At 47.6% G+C, this 25,695-nt stretch overlaps 3 protein-coding genes across 5 annotated transcripts in view; 2 read left to right on the plus strand and 1 right to left on the minus strand.

The window, feature by feature from the left end:
- SH3PXD2A (SH3 and PX domains 2A) overlaps positions 1–25,695 on the minus strand; it is a 250,807-nt gene that overhangs the window by 210,596 nt on the left and 14,516 nt on the right. The window lies entirely within an intron of this gene.
- The window catches only part of GSTO1 (glutathione S-transferase omega 1), a 584,823-nt gene that overhangs the window by 119,792 nt on the left and 439,336 nt on the right, over positions 1–25,695 (plus strand). The gene's annotated exons all lie outside the window — the stretch shown is intronic.
- The window catches only part of SFR1 (SWI5 dependent homologous recombination repair protein 1), a 296,645-nt gene continuing 293,563 nt past the window's right edge, over positions 22,614–25,695 (plus strand). Inside the window, exon 1 of the mRNA XM_050804923.1 lies at positions 22,614–22,642. Within this exon, the coding sequence (XP_050660880.1) occupies positions 22,635–22,642 (8 nt within the window). The 5' untranslated portion in view covers positions 22,614–22,634. The remainder of the gene's footprint in view (positions 22,643–25,695) is intronic.

Below are 25,695 nucleotides of genomic sequence, written 5' to 3' on the forward strand. Positions count from 1 at the left end.
GCTTGAAAACCACGACAGGATTTAAATCAGAATCTTGGAAGGTGGGGTAGGCACTGATAGTTTTAAGAGCTCCCCAGGTGGGTCTACGGGTTGTTCCATGGTTGAGAACCACTAAGCTGAACCAACATCAAAAAGACCACTGGACTAGCTAAAAAAAAAAAAAACACACACACACACATGCACACTCTTTTAATAGGAAGAAGTATTACAGAGTAATTTGTTCTACTAAATGTCAGCTCTGCCTTTAAGATATCTAGTTAGGGAGTTTGTACCGGGTGCTTTTTCTCAAAGTTCTGCTTCCAGTTTTGGAATTCATCAGCTCAAAGTGGGGAAAACAAACAAGAAGACTCGGGTTCCTTCGTTCTGAGCTGTGGCTGTGCTGGGGCTTTCTTTGGCAGCCTGTGCCCACCCCATGTCTGCGGGCCTTCATCAGCGACTAAGGGGTCAGAGTCCAGCCCTTCTTGGCTCCAGGAGGAACAGCTGAAAGAACTAGAGGCACTCAGCCCAGAGGAGGTATTTAAGAGACATACGATAGCTGGTTTCAAATATTTAAAGGACTATGAAAATGTGAAGTTCAACTCCAGTTGTCCCTAAAGGCAGGCAGTGGATAACGAGTGCCAGTGATGGGGAAGCAGGTCTCTAACCAACATCAGGAATAATTTTCCAATCATCAGAGTTGTCCAAGGACGGAAGGGGCTGTCTTGTGAAGTAATGGGATTGCTGGGGCAAGAGACGAGTGACCACCTGTGACTGTGATGCTGGTAGATCCCCTCCCACTCAGCCCTCCAACTTCCAACTCCATGAGGCCAGAGACACTTACAAAGTCTTAAGCAAAATCCACTGGGAATACAGCTCCTTTAACCAAAAGAAGCTTTCTGCTCTCAACAAATAATAGTCTGAGCACGGGCTGAGCGTCAGGCACTGCACTAGGTGCTAGAAATGAAGGCAGTAAGCTAGACGGGGTCTGTTGTCATGGAGCTGATATGGGAGGCAACAGATAACACATAAGATAATTTCTGACAGCCCCAATAAAATGGGGTGCAGTGACTGAAACTGCAGGGAAGCAGCTGCTTTAGAGACTGATGGTCAGGGGAGGCCTCCCTGGAGTGAGGATGTTTGAGCTGAGACCCAAATGCAGAGGCAAAGTGCAGCAGACCAACTGGGGAGGTGGGGAGCTCTTCAGGTTGACTCAGTACAAAATGCGATGGACCTCAGATCATACACAAAAATTCACCTGAAATAGATGAGAGACCTCAATGTGAAAGATAAAACTATTCAAGTCTTACAAGAAAACATAGCACAAATCTTCACGACCTTGAGTTAGTCAAGGGTTTCTAAGACATGACACCAAAACCACAGCTCAAAGACAAATAAACAAATTGGACTTCATCAAAATAAAAAACTTTTGTGTTTCAAAAGACATCAGCAAGAAAGTAAAAGGACAATCCCCAGAATGGGGGAAAATATTTTTAAGTCATTTGCAAATATTCTAGACAAAGGATTTATATCTGGAATATAAAAAGAACTCTTAGAAATTGTGGTATATATATGTATAATATATATAGTATATATAACATATATATGTATAATATATATAGTATATATAACATATATATATGTATACACACACACACACAGTGGAATATTATTCAACCTTAACAAAAGATATCCTGCCATTTGACAACATGAATGAACCTGGAGGACATTATGCTAAGTGAAATAAGCCAGATACAGAAAGAAAAATACTGGGCTGGGCATGGTGGCTCATGCCTGTAATCCCAGCACTTGGGGAGGCCGAGGTGGGCGGATCACGGAGTCAGGAGTTCGAGACCAGCCTGATCAACATTGTGAAACCCCATCTCTACTAAAAATACAAAAAGTAGCCAGGTGTGGTGGTGCACACCTGTAATCCCAGTTATTCAGGAGGCTGAGGCAGGAGAATCGCTTGAACCCAAGAGGTGAAGGTTGCAGTGAGCTGAGATTGCACCACTGCACTCCAGCCTGGGCGACAGAGTGAGACTCCATCTCAAAAAAAAAAAAAAAAAAAAAAAGAAAAAGAAAAACATTGTACGATCTCATATATGGATTCTAGAGCCAAATATATAGAAGCAGAGAAAAGAAGGGTGGTGACAGGGGTGAGGAGGCGGGGAAAATGGAGATATTGGTCAAAGGATACAAATTGGCAGTATGTAGAGTGAATATGTCTGGACATCTAAGGTACAGCCTGAGGACTACCATCACTAATACTGTATTGCATACAGGAGGTATGCCAAAAGAGTAGATTTTAGTGCTCTCACCCCACACACACACACACACACACAAAATAAAGAAATATGTAAGTTGATGGATGTGGTCATTTGCTTGACTGTAGTCATCATTTCATTACATATTGTATATTAAAACATCATGTCATATGAAATACATGCAACTTTTATTAAAAAAGAACTCTTACAACTCAATAATAAAAAGATATAATCCACTTTTAAAATGGGCAAAGGATCGGAATAGATTTTTCTCCAAAGAGGATGTACAAATGGCCAATAAGCACATGAAAAGATGCTCAAAGTCATTAGCAATTAGGGAAATGTAAATCAAACCACAGTGAAATATCATTTCACATGCACTAGGATGGCTATAATCAAGCTTGCAGATAATAAGTGATGGTGAGGATGTAGAGAAATTCACACCTGCATACACTGCGGGCAGGAATGTGAAACAGTGTAGCCACCTTGGAAAACAGTCTATCAGCTCCTCAGATGGTTAAACATAGCATCACCGGATGACTCAGCAATTCTATTCTGAGGCACCTACCCAAGAGAAATGAAAACTTACATCCACACAAAAACTTGTATGCAAACGTTCGTAGCAGCATTACATTATAAAATATTATATACATTATGTAATGTTCTATAATAACTAAAACATGAAAGTAACTCAAATGTCCACTACATGAGGAATGGACAAATAAAATGTGGCTTATCTATACAGTAGAATATTATGCTTTTTTTTTTGAGACGGAGTCTTGCTCTGTCGCCCAGGCTGGAGTGCAGTGGCGTGATCTTGGCTCACTGCAAGCTCCACCTCCCTGGTTCAAGCAATTCCTCTGCCTCAGCCTCCTGACTAGCTGGGATTACAGGTGCATGCCACCACACCTGGTTAATTTTTTTTTTTTTTTTTGGTATTTTTAGTAGAGACGGGGTTTCACTATGTTGGCCAGACTGATCTTGAACTCCTGACCTCAGGCAATGCACCCACCTCGGCCTCCCAAAGTGTTGGGATTACAGGCGTGAGCTACCATGCCTGGTCAATTATTATTATTTTTTTTAAACTTTTATTTTAGGTTCAGGGGTACATGTGAAAGTTTGTTATACAGGTAAACTTACGTCATGGGGGTTTGTTGTCTAGATTATTTCATCACCCAGGTATAAAGCCCAGTACCCGATAGTTGTCTTTTCCGCTCCTCCCCCTCCTCCACCCTCCACCCTCGATTAGGCCCCACTGTCTGTTGTTTCCTTCTTTGTGTTCAGAAGTTCTTGTGCTCGGTCACTCAGGCTGGAGTACAGTGGCGCCATCTCAGCTCACTGCAACCTCTGCCTCCCAGGGTCAAGCAATTCTCCTGCCTCAGCTTCCCAAGTAGCTAGGATCACAGATGTGCACCACAACACCTGGCTAATTTTTGTATTTTTAGTAGAGACATGGTTTTGCCATGTTAGCCAGGCTGGTCCTGAACTCCTGGCCTCATGTGATTTGCCTGCCTTGGCCTCCCAAAGTGCTGGGATTACAGGTGTGAGCCACCATGCCCTACCTGTGTTCACAAGTTCTTATCATTTAGCTTCCACTTACAAGTGAGAACATGTGGTATTTGCTTTTCTATTCCTGGGTTATGAAATATTATTCAGTTATAAAAATGAATGCATTTCTGATACATGCTACGACATGGATGAATTTTGAAAACATGCTGAGTGAAAGAAGCCAGACACAAGCAACCACACATTATATGATTCCATTTATATGAAATGTCCAGAATAGGCAAATATATATAGACAGAAAGTAGATTAGTGGTTGCCGAGAGCCGGGAGTGGTTGAGTGGCTGTCAGGGATAAGGAGACTGCTAATGGGGCCTCTTTCTGGGATGATGAAAATGTTCAAAAATGACTGTGGTAGAGAGTTGCACTATCTGCGAATGAACTAAAAACCATTTAATTGTACACTTCAAATGGATGCATTGTGTGATATGAATTCCATTTCAACAAAGCTATTGTTTAAAAAATTAGAAGGGAGACAATGTACCTCTTGGTTAAGGGGTTCTTGTCAGAAAGAACTCTATTTCTCCATCTTCTCAGCCTAATTCCTGCAAGAGCCAATCAAGACCCACCACCTCCTAGAAACCTCCCTGGATTGCCTCAGCCCTGGGACTCCCTCTGCCCCCTCCTCCGGTGCACAGCATGCTTGTGTGGGTAGAGATCATGCTATGTCCATTAATCTTGGGGAAATGTATGCTGAACCTCTGCAATCATCTCTGCAGTGATCACATTGCTCATCACCAGCTCTGGCACACAGCAGCAGCTGTGCCTGGCTGGTTAAGGAGAAAGCCTGACTTTTAAGAGAACACACCTGGTTCCCCAGGCTCAGCAAGAAAGAAACCGGCTCTTTAACAATGAGAATTGGAAAGAACTGATTCCTGAAACATCCTGCTCTCTTTGCCTGGAGAGATCACTGGCCCCGGTAGACTCTGACATGCAGTAAAAGTTTCCCAATCATGCGGCAAAACTGGGAACGCCATCAGCTCCTGTTTGGCCTCCACGATAGAGAAACTGCACTTAAAATTCACTAACCCTGTTCTGACATTGGAAGATCCTATGACTAGGTGAAATCGGCTCACCTTCTCTGGAAACATATTTCTCCCCCAGTTCCCAGTCCTGACTGTGGGTTTGGCCCAGCCTTCTTCCATGTGATCTCACCCACCCTCCACCCCTTCCCCAGACCTCACTGGGTCCCCCTCTACCCACAGTTCTCCCCTTCTCTGAAACCCTTACAAAGCACCTGTAACCACAGCGCCCACTGCAGCACTGGAGACTCAGATGGTCAATTTCATGCCTGACCGTTCCCCCAACCCATTCCCAGAATCATTCTCAACTGGATTACAAAGTCCTTGAAAGCAAATATTTGATCTGGGCTTCCTTTGTTTTTCTCTACAATGTCTAATGACATTGGTAGGTCCTCAGGAAAGCCATGTTACTTGTCTGATAAAATTCAGTCCAGTCCAGTAAAGAAGGATTTGGTGCTTACTACGTGCTGGGCTCTGTGCTAGAAACTGGCAACATAAAGTCAAATAAAATACAGCTCCAGTCCCGGGGAGCTCTGGTGTGGTGAGAAAGAGCAGTACTAAGGGACAATGTGCTGTAAGGCTAGGTCGAGAGCTGTGCATGTTCCCAGAGAACCCCAGGAGAGGCGCCACGCTGGAGGGCTTCCTAACAGAGGTGATGCCGGAGTGACAGATAAGGAAGGTAGGCTGGGTGAAGAGGTGAGGGTTGTGGTAGTGGAAAGGTGCCCTAGGCAAAAGAAACAGGAGAGGCAGGAGGTAAACTGAGTCCCAGCTCTGAGGCTTGAGGGAATGATGGGGGCAGAAGAGGGAGGAGGGCGAGGGGGCGAAGAAGCACGAGGTCAAAGCCAGCTAAAGTGTTTCTCCGGTGGAAAACTTGGCATAGTTTGGGACTGGAGAGAGAGGAGAGAACAGGCGTCAGGGAGATCTAAGGCTGAAGGAGGAAGAGATGAGGATGAGGGAGCCCAGAAGAAGCCAAAGGGCCCCGGAGCAGGGGGCAGGCAGGACAATGAAGCAGGCTTGGCAAGGAGAGAGAGTGTGGGCAGTGAAATGTGTGGGGTCCCTAGAGGAGGAAGGGGAGATAGGAGCCCAGGAGGGGCTGTTTGGAGATGGAGAAATCCCACCCCAAAGGCTCTGGACCCCCAGGTGGTCCACAGTCAGGATGCAATGGAGTGACTGGAATAGATCTCAGAGTGGGAGTGCGTTCCCCAGGGAGACCCCAGTTCCTGGAGGGGCACGAGGTGCTTCACCTGCTCACTTTTGGACAGTTCAGTGACTAAGACCCTGAGGCCTTCAATGCAGGGAGCGTTGGCGACTTTTGGAAAATGAGAGAAACTAAGTGGCAGAAGTCAATGACTTTGTTTCATGCTCAATTCGCTCCCAGGCACCGGATCTGAGAGCAAACCTTTTAAATCTCCCCTCCTGCTCCCAAACTTGGCTCAAAATGCGGAGCAACTGGAACGCGGGAAGGGGATTCTTTCGAGCCCCCAATCTGCTTCTCCCTGCCCCTTCCTGCCGTGTGGCCAGAGGAGACCCTCCTCTCCGCCACAGCCAACTCCAGGACGTCATCTGCTCCCAGGTCCCCTCGGGAGGGGAGGAAGGGACCTGCCAAGCTGGCTGGAGAAGAGCCCTGCGCAGCGGCCAGGGCAGCCTGCCAGGGGCTGCATCTGGTCAGGCTTCCCGCCCCAATTCCCCGGTTCCTCATCAGGCTGAGGTTGAGGTGAGAGGAGAAACACACAGCCGGCCCTCCTCCCCCAGCGCCCACTCAAAGTCACGTCATCCAAGCATTCCCTGGGGAGGGTGGCCCCCTCCCTCTGACCTCAGCCTGTTTCGCTTGGCCAGAGCCCACCCCCAGTGAGCCTGCCCCCTCCCCACACCCTTGCTCACACCCAGGCCCATGCAGGGAAAGGCATGAGCTATAGATTCCAGCCCTCCCAGGCTGCACACCAAAGCCCCCAAATAAGGGGCAGGGGGGTTGGGCACCCCTCCCAGCCATGTCTTCTGAGATGCCAGCTGGGCTCCAGAGGGTGGCTGGGGGCTGGGGCACATGGCCAGAACTTCCCTTGTCTTCTACCCTCTAAGTGGCATCTCCCCCAGCTTTAACCAAGGGGTCAGGGCCGGGGAGAAACACAGGAAAGCCCAATGTGTAGAGCCAAGCCAATTCAGGGATTAAATCCTAGCTTTGCCTCTTAACTGGTGTAAGATCTTGGACAAACCAGCTAATTTCTTTGACCCTGCATTTCCTCACCTAGACAATGAGGGTAATAAGAGGGTATGCCTCTGATGGTTTGAGTGAGGATTAAATGGGATAATGCATCCAAAGCACTTAGCATGTGCCTGGCCCACAGAAAACACTTAATGTATGGTAGTTCATTTTTTTTTTTTTTTTTTTTGAGACAGTCTTGCTCTGTCACCCAGGCTGGAGTGCAGTGGTGCAGTCTTGGCTTACTGCAACCTCCACCTCCTGGGTTCAAGTGAGTCTCCTGCCTCAGCCTCCCGAGTAGCTAATTTTACACACCCAGCTAATTTTCATATTTTTTAGTAGAGATAGGGTTTCACCATGTTGACCAGGCTGGTCTCGAACTCCTGACCTCAAGTGATCCTCCTGCCTCAGCCTCCCAAAGTGCCAGGATTACAGGCGTGAGCCACCACACCTGGCGTTCATTCTTTTTATTTCCTAGATTTCCTGGGAATTCTAATACCGGTAGCAGTGCCAAGGGAGGCTTAATCCCCACCTTTGCAATCTCCATCGGCCAGCTCCAGACACAAGTGGGAAATCTGTTGTTCTTGTTATTATTATTTGAGGCAGGGTCTCGCTCTGTCACCCAGGCTGGAGTGCCATGGCATGATCTCCCCTCACTGCAGCCTTGACCTCCTGGGCTCAAGCCATCCTCCTGCCTTAGCTCCCCTGCCCCCACCACCAGTAGCTGGGACTACAGGGGCGCATCACCATGCTGGGTTAATTTTTTGTAGAGATGGAGTTTCGTCATGTTGCCCAGGCTGGTCTCAAATTCCTGGAGTCAAGTGATGCTTCTGCCTCAGCCTCCCAAAGAGCTAGGATTACAGGCGTAAGCCACTCCACCTGGCCCTGTTGTTATTATTTTATCCTTTTTTTTTTTTTTTTTTTTTTTGAGACGACGTCTTGCTCTGTCACCCAGGCTGGAGTGCAGTAGCACAATCTCAGCTCACTGCAATCTCCGCCTTCTGGGTTCAAGTGATTCTCCAGCCTCAGCCTCCCAAGTAGCTGGGATTATAGGCGTGCATCACCATCCCCAGCTAATTTTTGAATTTTTGGTAAAGACAGTGTTTCACCAGGTCTCAAACTCCTGACCTTAGGTGATCTGCCCGCCTCAGCCTCCCAAAGTGCTGGGATTACAGGCATGAGCCACCGCGCCTGGCCTTATTTCATCCTTCTCATTTGACTTATTTGTGTAATTATTTCTCTTGAGTAATAGGCCACTGATCTTTTCTGGATGTTATATATACTGTGCACAAAAGCAACTTTATTAAACTTGCTATTTTTTTTGTTATTTGGAATAAACACTCTAAGCAAAGACAGGGTGCTTCCTATGCAGATGTAACCCCTAGCCGTCCAAGTCCCCTGTAGAAATTCTGGAGCTCGCAACACATACACAGGTTCTTCCCTGGCATCCTGCCACGGCCCCCCATTCCTTAAATCTAACACCAAACTCATCGTTCAGCCTCACACAAGCTCTGCCCTGATGCACTGATCAGCCATGAGGGCGTGGGGCGGGGAGCAGCACTTACATGCCTGTTAACGAGGACCCTAGGAAGCCTGGAGCAAGCTCAGGGCAGCCCCTTCCCAGGGAGGGTGAAGAAGCTTACTTCTAACTAACTCACAGCCCCAAAGGAAACTGATCCGAATACTACCACCAAGCCCCCTTAGAGAATGCCCCCTCCCTCCAGGGAACAATCCTCTAAACCCAAAGTAATGAGCTGAACCACCCAAAAGAAAAATTTTAAATGGATCAAGAATATAAATAAGCATTTACCAAAGAAGAAATACACATGGTGAACCCATACATGCAAAGATACTCCATCATCTCATGTGTAACTGAAAAAAGCCAAATCAGAACGACAAGATGTTATTTCTTTTCTATCTGACTGGCAGAAACAATCAGGTTTGGTCAGATCAGTGCTGAAGTTATGAGGAAATAGATAGGTCTCAGACTTCGTGGGAGGGATCTGAATTCTTTCAGGAGGGCCATTTGCCAACATATATCAAAATGAGAAATGCAAACTGTTTGACCCACCAATTCCCCTGCTAGGAACTTATCTTGGGGAATAAATTCACAAAAGTGTGTCGAGTTATATGTTCAAAGATGTTTTTGGCAGGATCCATCAAGTTGTCCTGGGAATCCTCAGAATAAATACTTTGCAACTATCTCAAAATCTCGGTAGCCTAAGTTTGCTGACAGGGAGGCACGATGTGCCGCGGATGCCATGAGAAGAGCGGGGTGCAGAAAAATCCGTCTCTTTTGCATAAGTCATCTTGAAGGCAATGCTGGCTTTGTGTAAGAAGGTGGCATTCCTGATTCAGGCCAGAGTCAACCCTTAACCCCCACCTTGATTGAGACTAGCTTTAACCACTGCCCTTACCGGGTTGGGAGCATCATTCTGGCTGGCCTCATCACAGGGCTCCACCATTTCATGGCAACCAAGGCACAGAGGGAGGCCACCCTAGCAAGTTCCATGTGCTAGGCTCTGCGTTGGAGGCAGCTATACATCACTGAGCCCATGTAACCCATATACAAATCCTCGGGATGGGTACAAGTCCGTCTAACAGAAGAAGATGCTGAGGGTGCGAAAGGATCAGTGACTTGCCCAAGGTCACACAGCTGGGATGTATTAACAGTAGAGCTTGGATTCCAATCCCAGTGGGACAGAATCCAAGCCCTGTGTTTTGTCCCTGCCTCACGGTGTGGCCTCACACTACAACTCATAGACTTTGGAAAGCTGAGGGAGCTTGGTGAGCCTGGGGAGTGGGAGGCAGGGAGGTGCCTGCAGACAAGGCTGAGATGAGGGAAAGAAGGGCAGCGGGCAGGGGACAGGCTTCAGCTGGGACAGCCATGCCAGGCCAGTCAGCGTGTCAAGGCCACACTCACTCCTGCAGAGCAATGAAAAGAGACATCTCAGCACCCACACTCTAATGCCTCACCCGAGAGTGTCCCCTGGGATGTGTCTCTCATATTGTCCCTTGCCAGCTGATGGCCACTCCCTGACCCCTGGGAGGAAGGGTATTGGCTTACGGGGCTGTTTTGAAAACGTGAAGCTCTGAGGAATGTGCCTGACCTGGCACTCCCCTGGGAAACCCCTCATCCACTGACTGGCTCAGACCGAGCACCCTCCTTCTGCAGAAACCTCCAGGCGGCCCCAAGGGGAGAGTGGGCAGGCATGGAGTTTGGTTCTGTCAGTGGTTTGGGGCTTTGATTTCCTCGTCCATAAAATGGGAAGGCAGGAGGAAGGGCAGAGTTGGGAAATGACTGCAGGCTCTCCCTTAGCTTCCAATATTCTCTGTTCTCTGGGCTTTTCTGTGGCCAGGGGAGGTTTATTTGGAGGAATGCTGAAGCAGTCTCAAACTCAGCCCTTGCCCAAGCAAGTTCAGCCTCCAGCACAGAGGCTGGGGCCACCCAGAGGGCAAGCCACGCAGCGTCCACCAAGCCTCTGAGAACATTTTCCCTATCCTGATCTGAATCTACTTCCTGCTGATGCCTGTCCAGACCCACTAGTTCTGCCTCTGGGGCCCCAGAGAACGTATCAAAATCCTCTCCTGAAAGAGGACATTTCACATAGCCTCTCTCCCGGCATCTCCTCGGCTTGAGGATAACCAGCCCCACTTCCTGTGGCTTCTGGCGACAGTCCTGTGTCTCCACCATCCAGGCTGCCCTCCCACCCTGCTCTCATAAAATGTACACCAGAAGCTGAATCCAACCTTCACCTGTGTAGACCAGGTGTAGACAGGCAGAGAGGGCAGAATGGAAGCAGATTATTCCATGTCTGTCTCTCTAAACTTTCTTTTTTTTTTTTTTTTTTTTTTTTTTTTTGAGACATAGTCTCACTCCATCACCCTGGCTGGAGTGCAGTGGCACGATTTCTGCTCACCGCAATGTCCACCTCCTGGATTCAAGTAATTCTTGTGCCTCAGCCCCCTGAGTAGCTGGGGTTACAGGTATGCACCACTAAGCTTGGCTAACTTTTGTGTTTTTGTAGAGATAGGGTTTTGCCAAGTTATCTTGGTTGGTCTTGAACTCCTGGGCTCAACTAATCCACCTGCTTTGGCCTCCCAAAGTGCTGAGCCATTGTGGCCGGCCTCTCTCTAATCTTTCTAAATCCTAAATTTCTACAAATGCATTCTAAGAAATGTGAATTCTGTGAATGCATCCCCAGGATTTGGAGAGGTATTTATACTGCTGGCTTCTGTGGCTCCCAAACAACCCCAACCCTGACATCTCACACACCTGCTTCCATGAAAACCAAACCCCCTGCTGCCTGCACTAGAGCCGCTGATTTCATCAGGGCCCATTACATTTTTTTTGTTTCCAGGACAGCATCGTTTATCGAGAATTTACTCAAGGTATAATGGCTGTTAATAGGCGTTGCAGGAGCAGGGAAAGGGAAGTTATTATTTAATTGATACACAGTTTCAATTTTGCAAGAGGTGGGTGTTTTCTTCTTTTTGATGCTAATAAAAATGGAATTGTTTTCTTAATTTCCTCTTTGGATTGTTCATTCGAAACTCATTATATTTATACCTGTTCAGTTCTAAGCACTTTCTCTCTTTCCTTCCTGGTCACCTGTAAATGTGAACAGGATGCCATCAAAATCTCATCCAAGTCACTGACCAACATTCCAGGTCAGAGACAGAGGACAGAGTCCTATGGCACACCCCTAGAGACTCTCCTTCCGGACAGCGCTGACACACTTGGCTTAGTTCTGTATGAAGCTGAGAACAGGGTGCTCCTGGGTAAAACACAGCATCCGTAACAAATTATTTTATTTTTCAAACCATAAGAGGAGCTCCCCATATGAAAGTATTGTCAGCAAGTTTTTTCATAAAATGAGAACTCTTATAAATGAAACAAATCACAAATTGGCCTGCTTTGCACACCCAGAGTTTCATGACCTCTAGCTAATAAAGATGCCCATGTTTGCTCAGGTCACTATGTGCTGGGCTCCTGGCTGGGCATTTCAGGCACATCCATGCTATCATCATCCCTATCCTCCAAGTGAGGATACTTGGGCTCAGAGAGGTTCAGTGACTCACCTAAGGTCACACAGATATAAACCCAGATGTATGTCCAGGTCTGTTGGACTCCAAAACTGTTCTTTCCACTGTGTGGTGCTGCCTCTCAGGTTTCCTTAAGGAGCCTGCACTTGTTTACATATTGTCTCCAGACTGTGCCCAGAAATCCATCCCAGGCCTCCAGAAGACTCCCCCGCTCCTGCAGGTGATCAGACAGCTTCAGGTCTACTGGGAAACATGCAGACCCTAGGAGACACAGAAGCCCAGGATTCTGATGGAACCAGCTCTCAATGCTAGAATTTTCCCCCTAGTGAGTGTAATTACTTCCAGGTCCCGGAGGACACTTTAGGAGCCGGGCACTTTGAAACTCTAGTTAATGTCAGTCGTCCCACTACTCTGTAACCTTTCCTTCTCTCCAGGCATGAAATTGTTTTGGTTCACCCACGAATCTTCAGCACCTGATATGGTGTGTGGCACACAGTAGGCACTTAATAAATGCTGGTTGGAAGAGCAAAAGATCAGATGAGATAACGGACATGGCCATGCTTTTCATAAGGTTGGCAAGAGGTAGCATGGTCACCATTAGGTAATTAGGAACCCCTGACTGGAGGGGCTTCGGGGCTAATGGAGGGGTAATTTGTAGAATGAGTAAGAGGCAGGGAGACGCACAGGGCATGGAAGTGATCAAGGGATGAATCCATTTCCTTCCACAGGAGGATGTCCCGAGGCAAATCTGTCATCCTGGCAGGTCCACAACCATCGCAGATGACCACATTGAATAAGCTAGCCAGGGAGCTCAGGGTGGACGAGGGATGGGAGGGAGATGTCACCTCCTCCAAGCTATGGAAACTAGGCCCTCAGCAAGTTCGTGTACACCAAGGCAATGTATTTGGGATGGTAATAAAAACTGGGCCACTTGTGGGAGGGGCTGGTGTAATTCCTGCTGCTCCCCAGGCCTGCTCCTCTTCCTTTCCCTCAGCCTGGAATGCCCACTTCCTCCTCTCTCCCTTCTCACCTCTCACCCATCCTTCAAGGCCTTCACTCCCTGGTAACTCTACTGAAATGGAGTGTCCATCACCGTATCATGCAAAGAGAATGTGGTTTGGAGTTAGAAAGACGTGTGGGTTCGGGCCCAGCTCCACCAACCAGGAGCACTGTGGTGTTGGGTAAGCTACATGCTCTCTGAGCCTCAGTCCTGTATTTATAAAGTGAACCTCACAGGAGTGCTTTGAGAATTAAAGAGATCATGGACACATAGGTACATAGCACACCACCTGGCACACCACATGCTCAGTGTACCATGACTTCCTTCCAGCCCCTTCCTAGACTTCCCATGCGGTTTGTGGTACCCAGTTCTGCTGGGCCTGGTGGATTATTTGTCCATGCAAGGAGCTCTGCTCTCTACAACTAGACTATGAGCTTCTGAAGGCGGGGCTGTGCCATCTCTGCACAGTCCTCAGATAGAGCAGTACTGAAGTCACGGGGCCTAGATTTGAATTCCAGCTCTGCCACACAGTCTGCGTGACCATGGGCAGATGTCCCAACACCTGCCAGAGCCACTGGTTCCTCAGTTGTAAAACGGGGATGATGACAAGAGTGGATGAGAACAGTCATGCCCTGCAGAGGACCGCTGTGAGGCTCTGGGAAGGTGCACAGAGCCTGGCCTGGTTCCCTGTGCAGAATTACAGCTCAGTAAATGCTGGAGACCATGATCATCATCCCTGCAGGGCCTGGCATGGCAGGCAGGGGCACTGGCGTATCTCTGGGGAGAGAGGGAAGTGTATGTAATAAGATGCTATGGTACTCTGTTTTCGCATTTTGGGTAATGGAGATGATGGGTAGGTAGCCAGACTCCGGGCAGGAGGCGAAAGCTTGCTTACGCTAGGGAGAGAAAGTTAGTAAGGGAGTGTGAGTGCCAGGTCCCAAATCAGCTGAAGGAACAAGAGTCCATTATCCACACCTGGGAGTTCTTCCTGATGATTCATGAACAACATTCTCATGTTGCAAGTCCAGTGAGTGATTTTACCACCACTCCTCAAATGAGCTTCCCCAAGCTCATTAAAGCGGGCAGCTCAGCAGCTCAGAACTTGGTCAGCTTGGAAGCATCACCCTCCCTGGGGGCGGCCCTGAGATAACCCAACCTAACTTTTTAATTAAAACCAGTTGATTCCTGGGTCTCTTTCCATGAAAGTCAGGCTGCCTGTCCCTACTGACTTTTCAGGCTTCACAAGCTCTACCTGGTGGTGGAAAGTGGGTGGGAGAAGCCAAACTTCTTATCACTCAGATATTCCACTTCCAGAGTCAGGGAGCCCTCCTGGCTGAGATGCTGCCTAGATCCCAAGGGCAGGGCCTCTGCTAGAGCAATCAGCCCTATCGCCAAGTGTCTATCTTCATTTCAGACCAGGATGAGGAATCTCTTCCTGTGAATCTGCCTTTCGGGTCTTTGGAGAACAAAGAATGTTTGTGTTCTGTACTTCGTCCTCTCTCCTCCTAACCTCATCCCCAGCCCGAGACACAGTTGGACGATTGCTTGGGTGAGCTATGATACATACATGGGTGCATTGATTTATTTCCCGGGTGAAAGGTGGTGTTGCAATTTCTGCAGCTGCATCTGGAATACACACACACTTGCTTTTTCAAATGGGGCAGTCACCCATTGCAGCTCAAGCTGTCTTGATGGTTCTTCCACCCTTTTGAAGTCTCCACCACATCTTTTACCTACTGAGTGGGAAGTTCCATGCTGCCGCGTTCTTATTTTCTTAACATAGTGGAAATATTTGGCCTTTTCCATAATATTTGGCTCTCCTGGTACAATACATAGACAGCACTTTTTAATGTTGTGATTTCAAGGGACTGTTTATTTAATAATGATCTGTAGGATGCCACACACTGCTGTGGGAGGCCAGCCCTGCAGACAGGGTGGAGTGCAAACAAAGGAGCCATCTAGAATGCTGTGCTCCTAACCCACTTCTGGGAGGCACGCAGGCATCCAATCTTCTCTTAAAGACTGTAATTTATTATGCCTCTTTTAAGTTAAAGAGGCTCTCAGAGTTACTCCCTTAAGACCCCCTACCCCAGAAAGCAATAAAGGAGACATTACATTTGTGAGGGTAAGAAGGTAACGCCACTTTTAAAAGGAAGGATTTTGTTTGTTTTTTTAAATAGGTCTGGTTCTAGCCTTTGAAGATGATGGATTAACATGTAATCCTGTGTCAACCACCCAGCAAGTATTTACTGAGCACCTGCTAAGTACAAAGCTCCGTGAAGCAAGGCAGTGGAAGGACGGAGGGAGGCAGGCCCTGGGAGACGGGGCAGAAAGATCGTGATGCTGCCTGTGCAGAGTTTATAATGTAATCGGAGAAATCAGACAATCACATAATATGTGCATAACATAGGACCTAAAGCTATGCTTAAGCCTTGATGGAACAAGGCAAGGTAAAAGCAAGGACAAAAAAGGTAAGACTTCAGTAATGGTCCACTCCAGCAATACACGACATCATAGAGCAGTTAGGATGAATTATCCGTTGAATGGCTCAGGCCAAAAGTTGGGTTGCATTAGGTAGGATTCTTTTTCCTGTCATTATTCCCAGCAAATAAGACCAACTTATGTCCATTTGCAAGCAAGGCTACAGGTCCCAATTTAAACAGAGCTAAATCCCAAAACTGGCTTCTGTGATAGGGTGACATCCAGGGAAGATCTGCAGCTCCGCCCCCACCCCGGTAGACTCAGGTGAAGCAATACCTCTCAGGGGCCATTCCTGGAGCAATTCACAGGAATGGCCAGTGAGGCTTCCAGGCCCTGAGCAAAGAGGGGAAAACAAGATAAGAGAGGTTTAGTTCAGATTAAGTCAAAAAACAAAGGAAGCTTAGTTTTGAAAAGCTGGCTGAGTTCTTAAGATAATGGAGGAAGGTTTTGGGTTTCTGGTCCTATTAGTGAGAACTGGGTAGGAAATTATACAAAGAACTTTCATTCCAGACAAGGGAGACAGGCCAGGAAGGAATGATAGGAAGAGATTAAAATTCACTATGTCTTCCAATGTAGGCTGAATCGGTCTTTAGGGAGAAGTGCCAAGAGCCTGGAAGGTCTTCTGGGTATTACCAAGTGTTGATGAGGATGTAGGAGAGAGGTGAGCCCTCATGCACACACAGACTTCATTTAAGTAAATACTGTCATACTGCCTTTCAGTAGCAATCCCACTCCTGGAGAAATCTTTGTGGAGGTTTTAAGGGCTGCAGTATATAAGGATGTCTGCTGCTGCGATGTTTGCAGTAGAGGGTGTTGAAGGCAACTTCAGTGTCCATCAAGAGGGAGAATGAGTAAGTGTGGTGGATGTGGGTATGGAATATCATGCAGCAGTCAGAAGCAATAAAGTAGAGGCATACAACCACTTAAATTGATCTTACAAATATAGTATTGAGTAAAAAGGGAAATTGTCAAACAAAATCAATAGCATAACACCATGTATATAGATTACCAACCACACAACACCAACAGCACAACCTATTTTCTGAGGACACACAGGCTTAGGTTAAACAAATTAGAGAGGATGGCTAAGAGGAAAAGGGATAGGAGTGAGGATTAGGGCTAAAAGAAAAAATAAAAATAAGTCAGGATGAGGGTTTGCAATGGTGAGAATATGCAATAAATTGAAAAATAGGATGAATTTCACCAGTTGGTCAGAAGAGCCAGCACGTGACCTACATTTTCAGGGGGGAACAGCCATAATACAAGACAGGTGCGAAGCATCCTTCCAGTCTGTGTTTACATGCTTTTACTACAAACATATGTAACCATACATTACACACTATTGTTTTGTGAATAACTTTTAATTTACATAAATTGCTCAATATTTCCATAAATGGTATCAGAGATAATATTCTACTTCTTGCTTTTTCATTCAATATTGTTTTGGAGATCTTTTCATGTTGACACTTATAGATCTTATTCACATTAACTGTACAGAATTCCTTCAGTGAATATCCCATACTTTATTTATCCATCCATTGGCATTTGTACTGTTCCAAGTGGTGACCATTAGGGCTGTTCACTGAATATGCCAATTCTTTTCCTTCCCAGGCCCATGGTAGAATTGTGCTTCCTCAACAACCTGAAGGTGTGTGTGGCCAGGTGACTTCTTTGGCAAATGGAATGTGTTACTTTCGGACAGGAGCATTTTTTAAAAATTGAGGCATAATTCATATGCTATTAAGGTCACCATTTTAAAGTGTACAATTTGGCTGGGCAGGGTGGCTGAATAATCCCAGCATTTTGGAAGGCCAGTGTGGGAGGACTGCTTGAGCCCAGGAATTAAAGACCAGCCTGGGCAACATCATGAGACTCAGTCTCTACAAAAATAAATTTAATTAATTAACTAATTAAAGTGTGCAATTCAGTGTTTTTTAGTATATTTACAGAATTATGCAACTAATACATCACCACTATCTAATTCCAGAACATTTTGAACACCCCCAAAAGAAACCTCATGGCAGTTAGTAGTTATTCTCCATTCCTCAATACGTCCAGCTCCCAGAAACAACTAACCAATTTTCTGTTTCTATGCATTTACCTGTTCTGGACGTTTCATATGAATATAATCATACAACCCATGGCCTTTTGTGTCTGACTTCTTTCACTTAGCATAATGTTTTCAAAGTTCATCCAGGTTGCAGGATGAATTAGCACTTCATTCCATTTTTATGGCAGAATTATATTCCATGGACAGAAGTATTTGATTGCCACTTCCAGACACTGCTACACTCTCTCCCCATGCCCCAGGGACCATGGAAGCACTCTAGGCCTTTGCAAGTCTCAGTCTCCAAGTGCCTACAATGAGCAGGAGCCCCTAATGACTCCAATGGACAGGGAGTATGAGCAAGAAATAGAATTTGGGGGCTGTTTGTTCCTGTAACATAACCTATCCCATCCTGACTGATATACCAATTTGTCTGTCTTACAAATACATAGCAATAAAAATCATTGCATGTCTTCTCATGTGCACTTGGGAGATTTTCTCTATACCTTGGAATCCAAGATATACACTTAGAAGTAGAACCACCAGGTCACATGATAAGCACACCTTCAAGTTACTAGATATTGCCACATTGTTTTCCAAAGTGGTTAAACCACTTAAACTTCTACCAAAAGTACGTAAGTGTTCCCACTTCCCCGTATTCTCACCAACAGTTAGCATTATTAGGCTTTTCATCCTGTACTTTCTAACAGAGAATCACAAACTCTCTTGAACAAAGTTGCTAACTATGGCACTCAAGGGTATAGAATATTCCAAATATCTGGTGGTTAACCAGGCAGCCCTTTATGTTACATCTTTTCCATCTAAACATTATTTTAGCCTGCTGCCCAGCCATAAACGGGAAAAAATGCAAAATAATACAATGTCCATGAAGTGATTCCATAGGTATGAGGGATCCACAAAAGTCTTCATTGTAAACATCACTTCTCATTTGATGGATTTAGATACAGATGGTATAGGAGAATGGATTAAATGTGAACTGACCTATCTGACACAAATCCTAACCTGTCTTATCTATTAATGTCACTTCAACAATTTATCCTACAAAAATAGTAGCTCAAGTTCCCAAAGACATACATATATATATATAAAATTTATATTTATATATGGATGTTTAGAGCAGCATTGTTTGAAGTGGTGAAAAAAGTTAGAGACAGTCTAAAATGTTCATTAATAGAGGAATCTTTTTTAAAAATTATAATTCCTTACTATCTACCTGAACTGCCTTGAAAGTGAGACAATAAAATTTCCACATGGCTTGAGATTGTTTCAGCTGGGATTTTGTTACTTGCAACTAACGATTGAATCCTAACGATTCACTGGTTTTGCACTGGATCTGCTTTGCTAGACGAAAAGCAAATGCAGCCTGACTCTGTGTGCGGAACGCTTGGCCACTTCCCTATCAGCTGCCCCCAAGAGAAAAGTCCTATGACCCTGTGTTTTGAGGGAAGAGAGCGTGGCCAGGAACGCAGCAACTTTCACCAGAACTTGGTAAGGGGGCTGGGGAGTTAGTCAACATCAAAAACAAATAAAGATGCTTTTTTGTCTCTCCCTCCCCTCCCCCTCCCGGAAAGAGAGTCCCTGGGGGACAGTTCAGTAAATGCTCTGCCCAGTTTCCACCCCTCCCCCACGTCTCTGACCAGGCCAGAGGAAGCAATGGGAATAAACTGCAGGAGAGTTCAACATTTCCTGAAAGACCCAGCTCTGGCCAGCTTTAAGGTGCTGGGGCAGGGGAGAAAATTCACACACTCTGCAAGGTGGCAAGAGGAAATGCTCTCATGGAACCTGAACTTAGGAGCAGAAGCCAGCCCTGCAAGGGCCATGGGGAGTGGCTGTGTCCAGGACCCCTCGGCCACCACATGGAAGGAATCCAGCTCACCCTAGAAGCCAATGAAGGAGCTGATGGTAGATGAAAACGTTATGCTGGTGAAAGAAGCCAGTCACAAGAGACCACGTCGTGTATGACTCCATTATATGAAATGTCCAGAACCGGCCAGTCCACAGGGACAGAAAGCAGGTTCATGGCTACCTAGGGTGGTGGTCACAGGTGATGGCTAAAGGGTACAGGGTTTCTTTGGGGGTCATGAAAATGTTCTAAAATTGACTGTGGTGGCTAGGCAACTCTGAATATACTAAAACTCCTGAATCATACTCTTTAAGTGAATTGGTGCTATGGTATGGGAATTATATCTCAATAAAGCTGTTCCAAAAAGGGAGGGCGCCAACTGCTTCGGCATGGGCCACCACTCAGGGAGCAGAGTAGGGATGCCAAGCACCTGCTGTTTCTGGTGTTTTTACCGTTAACATTGCTTTTATGCCAGCCACCAACTCTAGGAGTTTGTGCTATTTTATCATCTTCATTTTAAAGATGAAGAAACTGAGGCCCAGGCAGATTAAGTAATTTGCCCAAAGTCACATGGTCAGTGGTGAACTCCAACTCTCTCCAGCAGCAGCCCTGTGGCCTGTAACCACTGCGTGGGCCACTACATCGTAATCTGAGTCAATAGACAGCTGAACCAACATGCAAGTTAATGCTGTATTCAGTTAACACTTATCTTAATAGTTCCGGGCCTGGGAATTTATTGCAGGATAATTTTTCAACATTTGTGCTGCTCAGGCTGCCTTGAGTGAGTCCGCCTGCCTCCCAGAGTTCACCTTGGCCGATGCTGGAGCACACAGGTGGGGCAGAGGTGGCCCTTTAAGGTTCTTGAGGACACCGGCAGAAGCTGTCTGCTTTCAAGCAGTTGTTTGGAGCCACAAGCTGGCTAGGTACCAGGAAGCCCTCTCCCAGCAGCTCTGGGAACCAAAGGGTATGAAAGGCCCAGGCCGGGAGTACATCCCAAATGCCCCATGCAGAGTCCCATCTGGAATTGCAGCTTCCGTGGGATTTCCCACTGCTCTGACGTGAGCTCGCAGGGGTGGGAGCAGCCAGGCAACTCGGGTGGCCCCATTGCCTCTGTCTGCCAAGAACTCACAATGACGAAATGTCCACCCGCGATCCCTTCCAGGAATCCAGACTGGGAAGGTCTGTTTCTCTGCCATTCCCTTATTCGAAGTGAAATCGCTTAGCAGACAACTGACCGATCTGCACCGTCCCATCCTCACACACCTGAATACGGAGCCTCCGCACAGTGGAGAAAGCAGACCACGTAAACAAACAGGTTGACAGATGCTCACAGAGTATGAAAACTAGACATAAAGTTCCTTACTCAGCTAGAAAGTTCTACAGACTTTTCTCCCGGAGGCCCAGGGGGGTAAACTCAAGGACATCCTGGGCTTTTGGCCGCTCCCCCACACCCCCCACCACGTCTTCCCTGATTTTCCACAATTCCCTTGCAGCTCTGCCCTCCTCTGGGTCACAACAACTTTTTCCTGAAGCAGGTCCTCACAGCACGCCTGCACCGCTCTATATAGTTCATGCAGCCGGGCCTCAGAGCCTTCTGCTCCCCACGCTTCCTCCTTGGCCTTCACTGAAGCCAGAAATCACGTTTCCAGAGCAAGTGCCCCGGGTGGAGAGGGAGGTGCCTTTCAGCATGGGCAAAGGCTTGGCTGAATCTCACCAAGCTCCCCCTTCACTGGATGAGGAACCAATAAAGGGTGGAATAAAGGTTGGTCGAATCCCAGTACCGCGCCTTCCTAGTTGTGTTACCTTGAGTGAGTGACTTAGCCTCTCTGATTCTCAGTCCCCTCATCTATAAAGGGGAGAAACACAGTCTCTTTTGAGAGTATGAAATGAGGTCTATGGGCACCTGCCTGGCACCAAAGAGGCACTGGAGGAAAAGATCAAAGGTGGTTATTGTAAGTATACACAAGGATCTATAAGACCCTTTTATACTAAAATCTAAGTATTCTTGGACCCCCCAGCCTGATCATAGGGAGCTCTCAAGGACAAAAGATTGCCCCAGGAATATGCCTGGTGGACAGTGATCCAACAGCTTTTATTACACACACACCCCCCCGCAGCACACACATGCACACACACGCCGCACTAAACCTCCCACACAGACATGTCCATACACATACAACATTCCCCAACACACAAGTGCGTGCACACTCCAGTCACAGACATGTACACACACACCCCTTCTTTTCTCCCTTTGTTTTCTTAAAGATGTTCTCACCGTCTAAAGACACACTAGTGTCTCCACAATTTGAAACTCCGTCACAAGAAGCTTTCATGTGCATAATGTCCAATGCTCTGCCAACTAGCCCGATTCTACAGAGGGGATTTTACTACAAACAAGCAGAGTGTCTTGCTCATGTATGTCACCTTGCACCTGGGCACAGGAGCCGGCAGCCCCTCTCCATTTCCTTAGACACTTATTGATGCTGCTCCTCCCAGTCTGACGAATGATGGAAGAAGATATCAGATTTCTATCATCCCTAAGTCTCTCGTTTGTTTGTTTCCTGAGGTAAGTCTACACAAGGCCAGGTTTCCTTGTTTCCAAGGCCCGCCTGTCATGTTTGCACTGACTGAGTCCTTCCCTGGTGGGCCCCTAGAAGCTGTTGTACTTATCAAGTATTCTTCAGTCCTCTATTCTTTTACCTACTCTGAAAATGGCCCTCTTATTAGCAAGAATGCCTCATCAAACAAGTTTCTTGTCTGACTCTTCTATAACGAGAAGCCATAAACCTCCAGACAGGCAGCCTGGTGTGGGGACCTGGGAGTCCCAGACAGAGGTTTTCAGTCCTAGCTCCACCACTTGCTAGCAGGAGAAGTTTGCTATCCTAGTTGGGTTTCTAGTTGGGTTCCTCCTGAAGCCAACCCTAAGACAAGGCCTTGGACCCAGGTTGATAACTCCCATTCCCCACCACTTGAGAGCAGGTTCCAGGGATGACAATTCGCCCCCTACCTTCCCCAAGTCTTTCTCAGGTGCACCCACCTGGGCAGAGCAAGCTTCCCGGGGGCTATGGCCCAGGAGCGAGAGCTCAGACAGACGAGTGAGGTGGGGAGCTGTCAGTGTGCTGGATGCCACAGCTGGGGCACAGCAGGTGAACTCAGGTGAGCCCGGGGGACATGGGGGGGCAGGCATCAATAGTGCCCCCCATACTTTCAGGAGTCATGGACCCTCTCTGAGCCTGTCCTTGTCTATGAAACAGGCAGGAGACCTGTAGCACTTCCCAGCAGCATCCCTCAGAGAAGGTGAGGATGTGAGGAGCTCTGCAGACTAGGACACAGACAGTACCTGCAGAAGACACCGTCACCCACAGCCCTGCACAACTCAGGGCTGCTGCTCTCGACAGGAGAGTGAGGGAAAGAGCGGAGAGTGCAGGAAACAGTGGGAAAGGCCAGAGCCCACTGAGCCGCCTCTTGGGGCCCTCGCCAAGCCTCACAGCTGTTTGAATGGCCATCGTGAAGGAGACTGACTACCGGATGCTTCGTGGTGTCTCTGGTTCTGCAGCCAACTGACAAGGGAGGCATGGGCATGGTTAGCTGCGGAAGCTGAGCCTCCAGGGTGAAGGACTCCTCACAGACACTCAGCTAGGAAATCCCTTGCTGGCCTGAATCTTTACACTCGCCCTTCCTCTAGAACATGCCACAGGCTCCAGCCAAGACACCACTGTCACAAACACCGTGCGGCCCTCTCAAGGGCTCTAAATATATACCTGTCAGGCCCCAGGGGCTCTGGGCTGATGGGAAGCAGACTCACCTGCGGTGTGGGTGCAAATCACGGCAGGAACATGGAGCACTGACTCTGCACCAGGCACCTTAGCAGGGCTTTCGCCATCATTGGCATTTAATCCTCCTAACGACCCTATGGGGAAGGTACTATTATCCTATTACAGAAGAGGAAATCCAAGCACTGAGAGGGTAAGGGACTCACTCAAGGCCACACAGCAATAAATGGCACAGCAGAAATTTGAACTCAGGCAGTCTGGTTTCAGAACCCCCACTCTGAACTACTTTGCTGCTTTCCTCTCTAAGGTTCAGACCATTCTCTTCACTTATGTGTCAGAAGGCAGCACCCCAAATGTTGGGAATGGAGCTACCATTGCCCACTCTCCTTGGACAAAGACTGACAAAGGCCAGGGAGGCAAAACAGCATGGGTAGCCACCACTCCTACAGGACCAGGCTCCTGGGGAGACCGTGTAACAGCTCAGTCCTAAGTGGGGGATCTTTACCAGGCATCGGTGTGCCAAGGACTTTTTTTTCTTTTTGAGAATAAAGATTTTTCCATTTGGATGTTCTAATGGGGCTTCCCAGTACAATCTTTCCAAAATGGAGAGAAAAAGCAAGGAAAAACCAAAGATAGCAAGAGTTTCCCAGAGTACAGAGCCAGGAAGAGGCCAAAGTGGCCCCAGCTGCCAGCCCACAGGGAGGGTGTCCAGAACATCGACATACATACAGGTCTAGAAGAATGTCTTGGGGCATGCACATCAGCACAGATAAATGGTCAACCCCACGTGGGATCTGCTCACCAGCTCTGAAGGCAGCCCTCGGCCATGGACATAATCTTTTTTCCATTTCTTACATTACATCAGCAGAACCACTAACAAGTAGAATAGAAATCCCAACTCTCTTTTTTCATGCCTCCATCCTCTTTCATTACCAGCTCCACCACCACCCCTAAACCCTGAAGGAAGTTCTAATCACAAGTTCAACACGAGGCCAAGCAAATTAGCCTGGTAGTACAGACCCGAAAGTCAGGTCAGGAGAACAGCAATTGTGTCAGCTCTGGACATGCACATGCGAAGGATTCTTTCGAGGGGTGCTCTGCCTTCTCTGACAGGGAGAGCATATGCTATTCCAGTCTCCAAGCTCTTGCTCTGTGCCTGGCAGTATTCTGAGTGTTTTCTGTGTTTTACGTTAATTAACCCATGCCATCCTCATCACCAGCCTTTTGCTTTTATTATCAACATTTTACAGATGAGGAAACAGAGGTGCAGAGCTGTAGCCCCTCCCCCAAGGCCAACAGCCCCTCCCCCAAGGCCACACAGTCCCTCCCCCAAGGCCGCACAGCCCCTGAGTGGCAAGGCTGGGATTCCCATCAGGCAGTCGGCCTCCCACTGGCTGCCTCCACAAAATCTTCACAACATCCTGTGATACAGATACTAATAGCTGCCCTTACAGAGAAGGAAATTGAGGCTCAGCATTAAACTGCCTCCCCAAAATCACCAACTAAGCAGCAGAACCAGGGGGCAAATGGATGTCAGATTCTGGAGTCTGAGTTTGCAACCGCCATGCACACATGCCTCACTACAGGGCCAGAGGGGACAGTGCCAGTGGGCACCAGGCCTGGGAGAGGGCATGCCAGGGCACACCAGCTGGTCAGCAGGGCAGGCTCCGTAGGGCAAAGCTAAAGGGCCCCAACGCCCAGTGCCATCAAATCAAAAAGGGCAAGGCCAGGCAAGAGCCCGGGGCTGCTGACAGACTGGCAGAGGCAGAGATGATGGCGCCAGCAACAGCTGCTGTTTATTTTGGGGCCATAGAGAGAAAGGACTGGTTAGGACCCATCTCATTCCAACAATAAACTGAACAGGGCAGGGTGGGGAGGTTGCCCCGCTTCCAGCTAAAGTAACAGCCTGGCCACCTGTTGGGTTTCACTGAGTGGAATGGTCTAGGTGTCAAAAACATCTTGCCAGACACCCTAATCTAGCTTCCACCAATAAACACATCGCCACCCCAGCCCAGCCCCCTCCCCAGCCCCATGTGCTGCACTTGTAAATGGCCCAGGAAGGCAGCCACATACACCGAGCCCACCCCCTGCAGTGTCAGGTTCCAGAAACAAATGGTTTTTCCTGTCTGGGAGAAGAAAGAGAAACTGCTCATACTGGCCACCCGTGGCTTTTGTTCCCTCACTCTGACACTCGTTAACACCTAATGACAAGTGTCCTGCACATAAGGTCTAAGACAGCCACCCTGGGCTGCAGCAAGGCTGGCTGGCGGGATTCCCAGAGGGCCAGGAAGCAAGAGGTTTCACGAAGGACTCTGGAGTCCCACTGCCTGGCTCTGAACCCCACTCTGCCCCTTCCTAGCTTGTGACCATTGGTAAATGCATCTCATGCGTCTCTCTCTGCCTCTGTTCTCTCCGAGTAAAGGAAGGACCCTAATAGTGCTTTCTCATAGTCTGTTGCA

Source organism: Macaca thibetana, chromosome 9 (assembly GCF_024542745.1).
Source record: "Macaca thibetana thibetana isolate TM-01 chromosome 9, ASM2454274v1, whole genome shotgun sequence".
Taxonomy (NCBI): Eukaryota; Metazoa; Chordata; class Mammalia; order Primates; family Cercopithecidae; genus Macaca; species Macaca thibetana.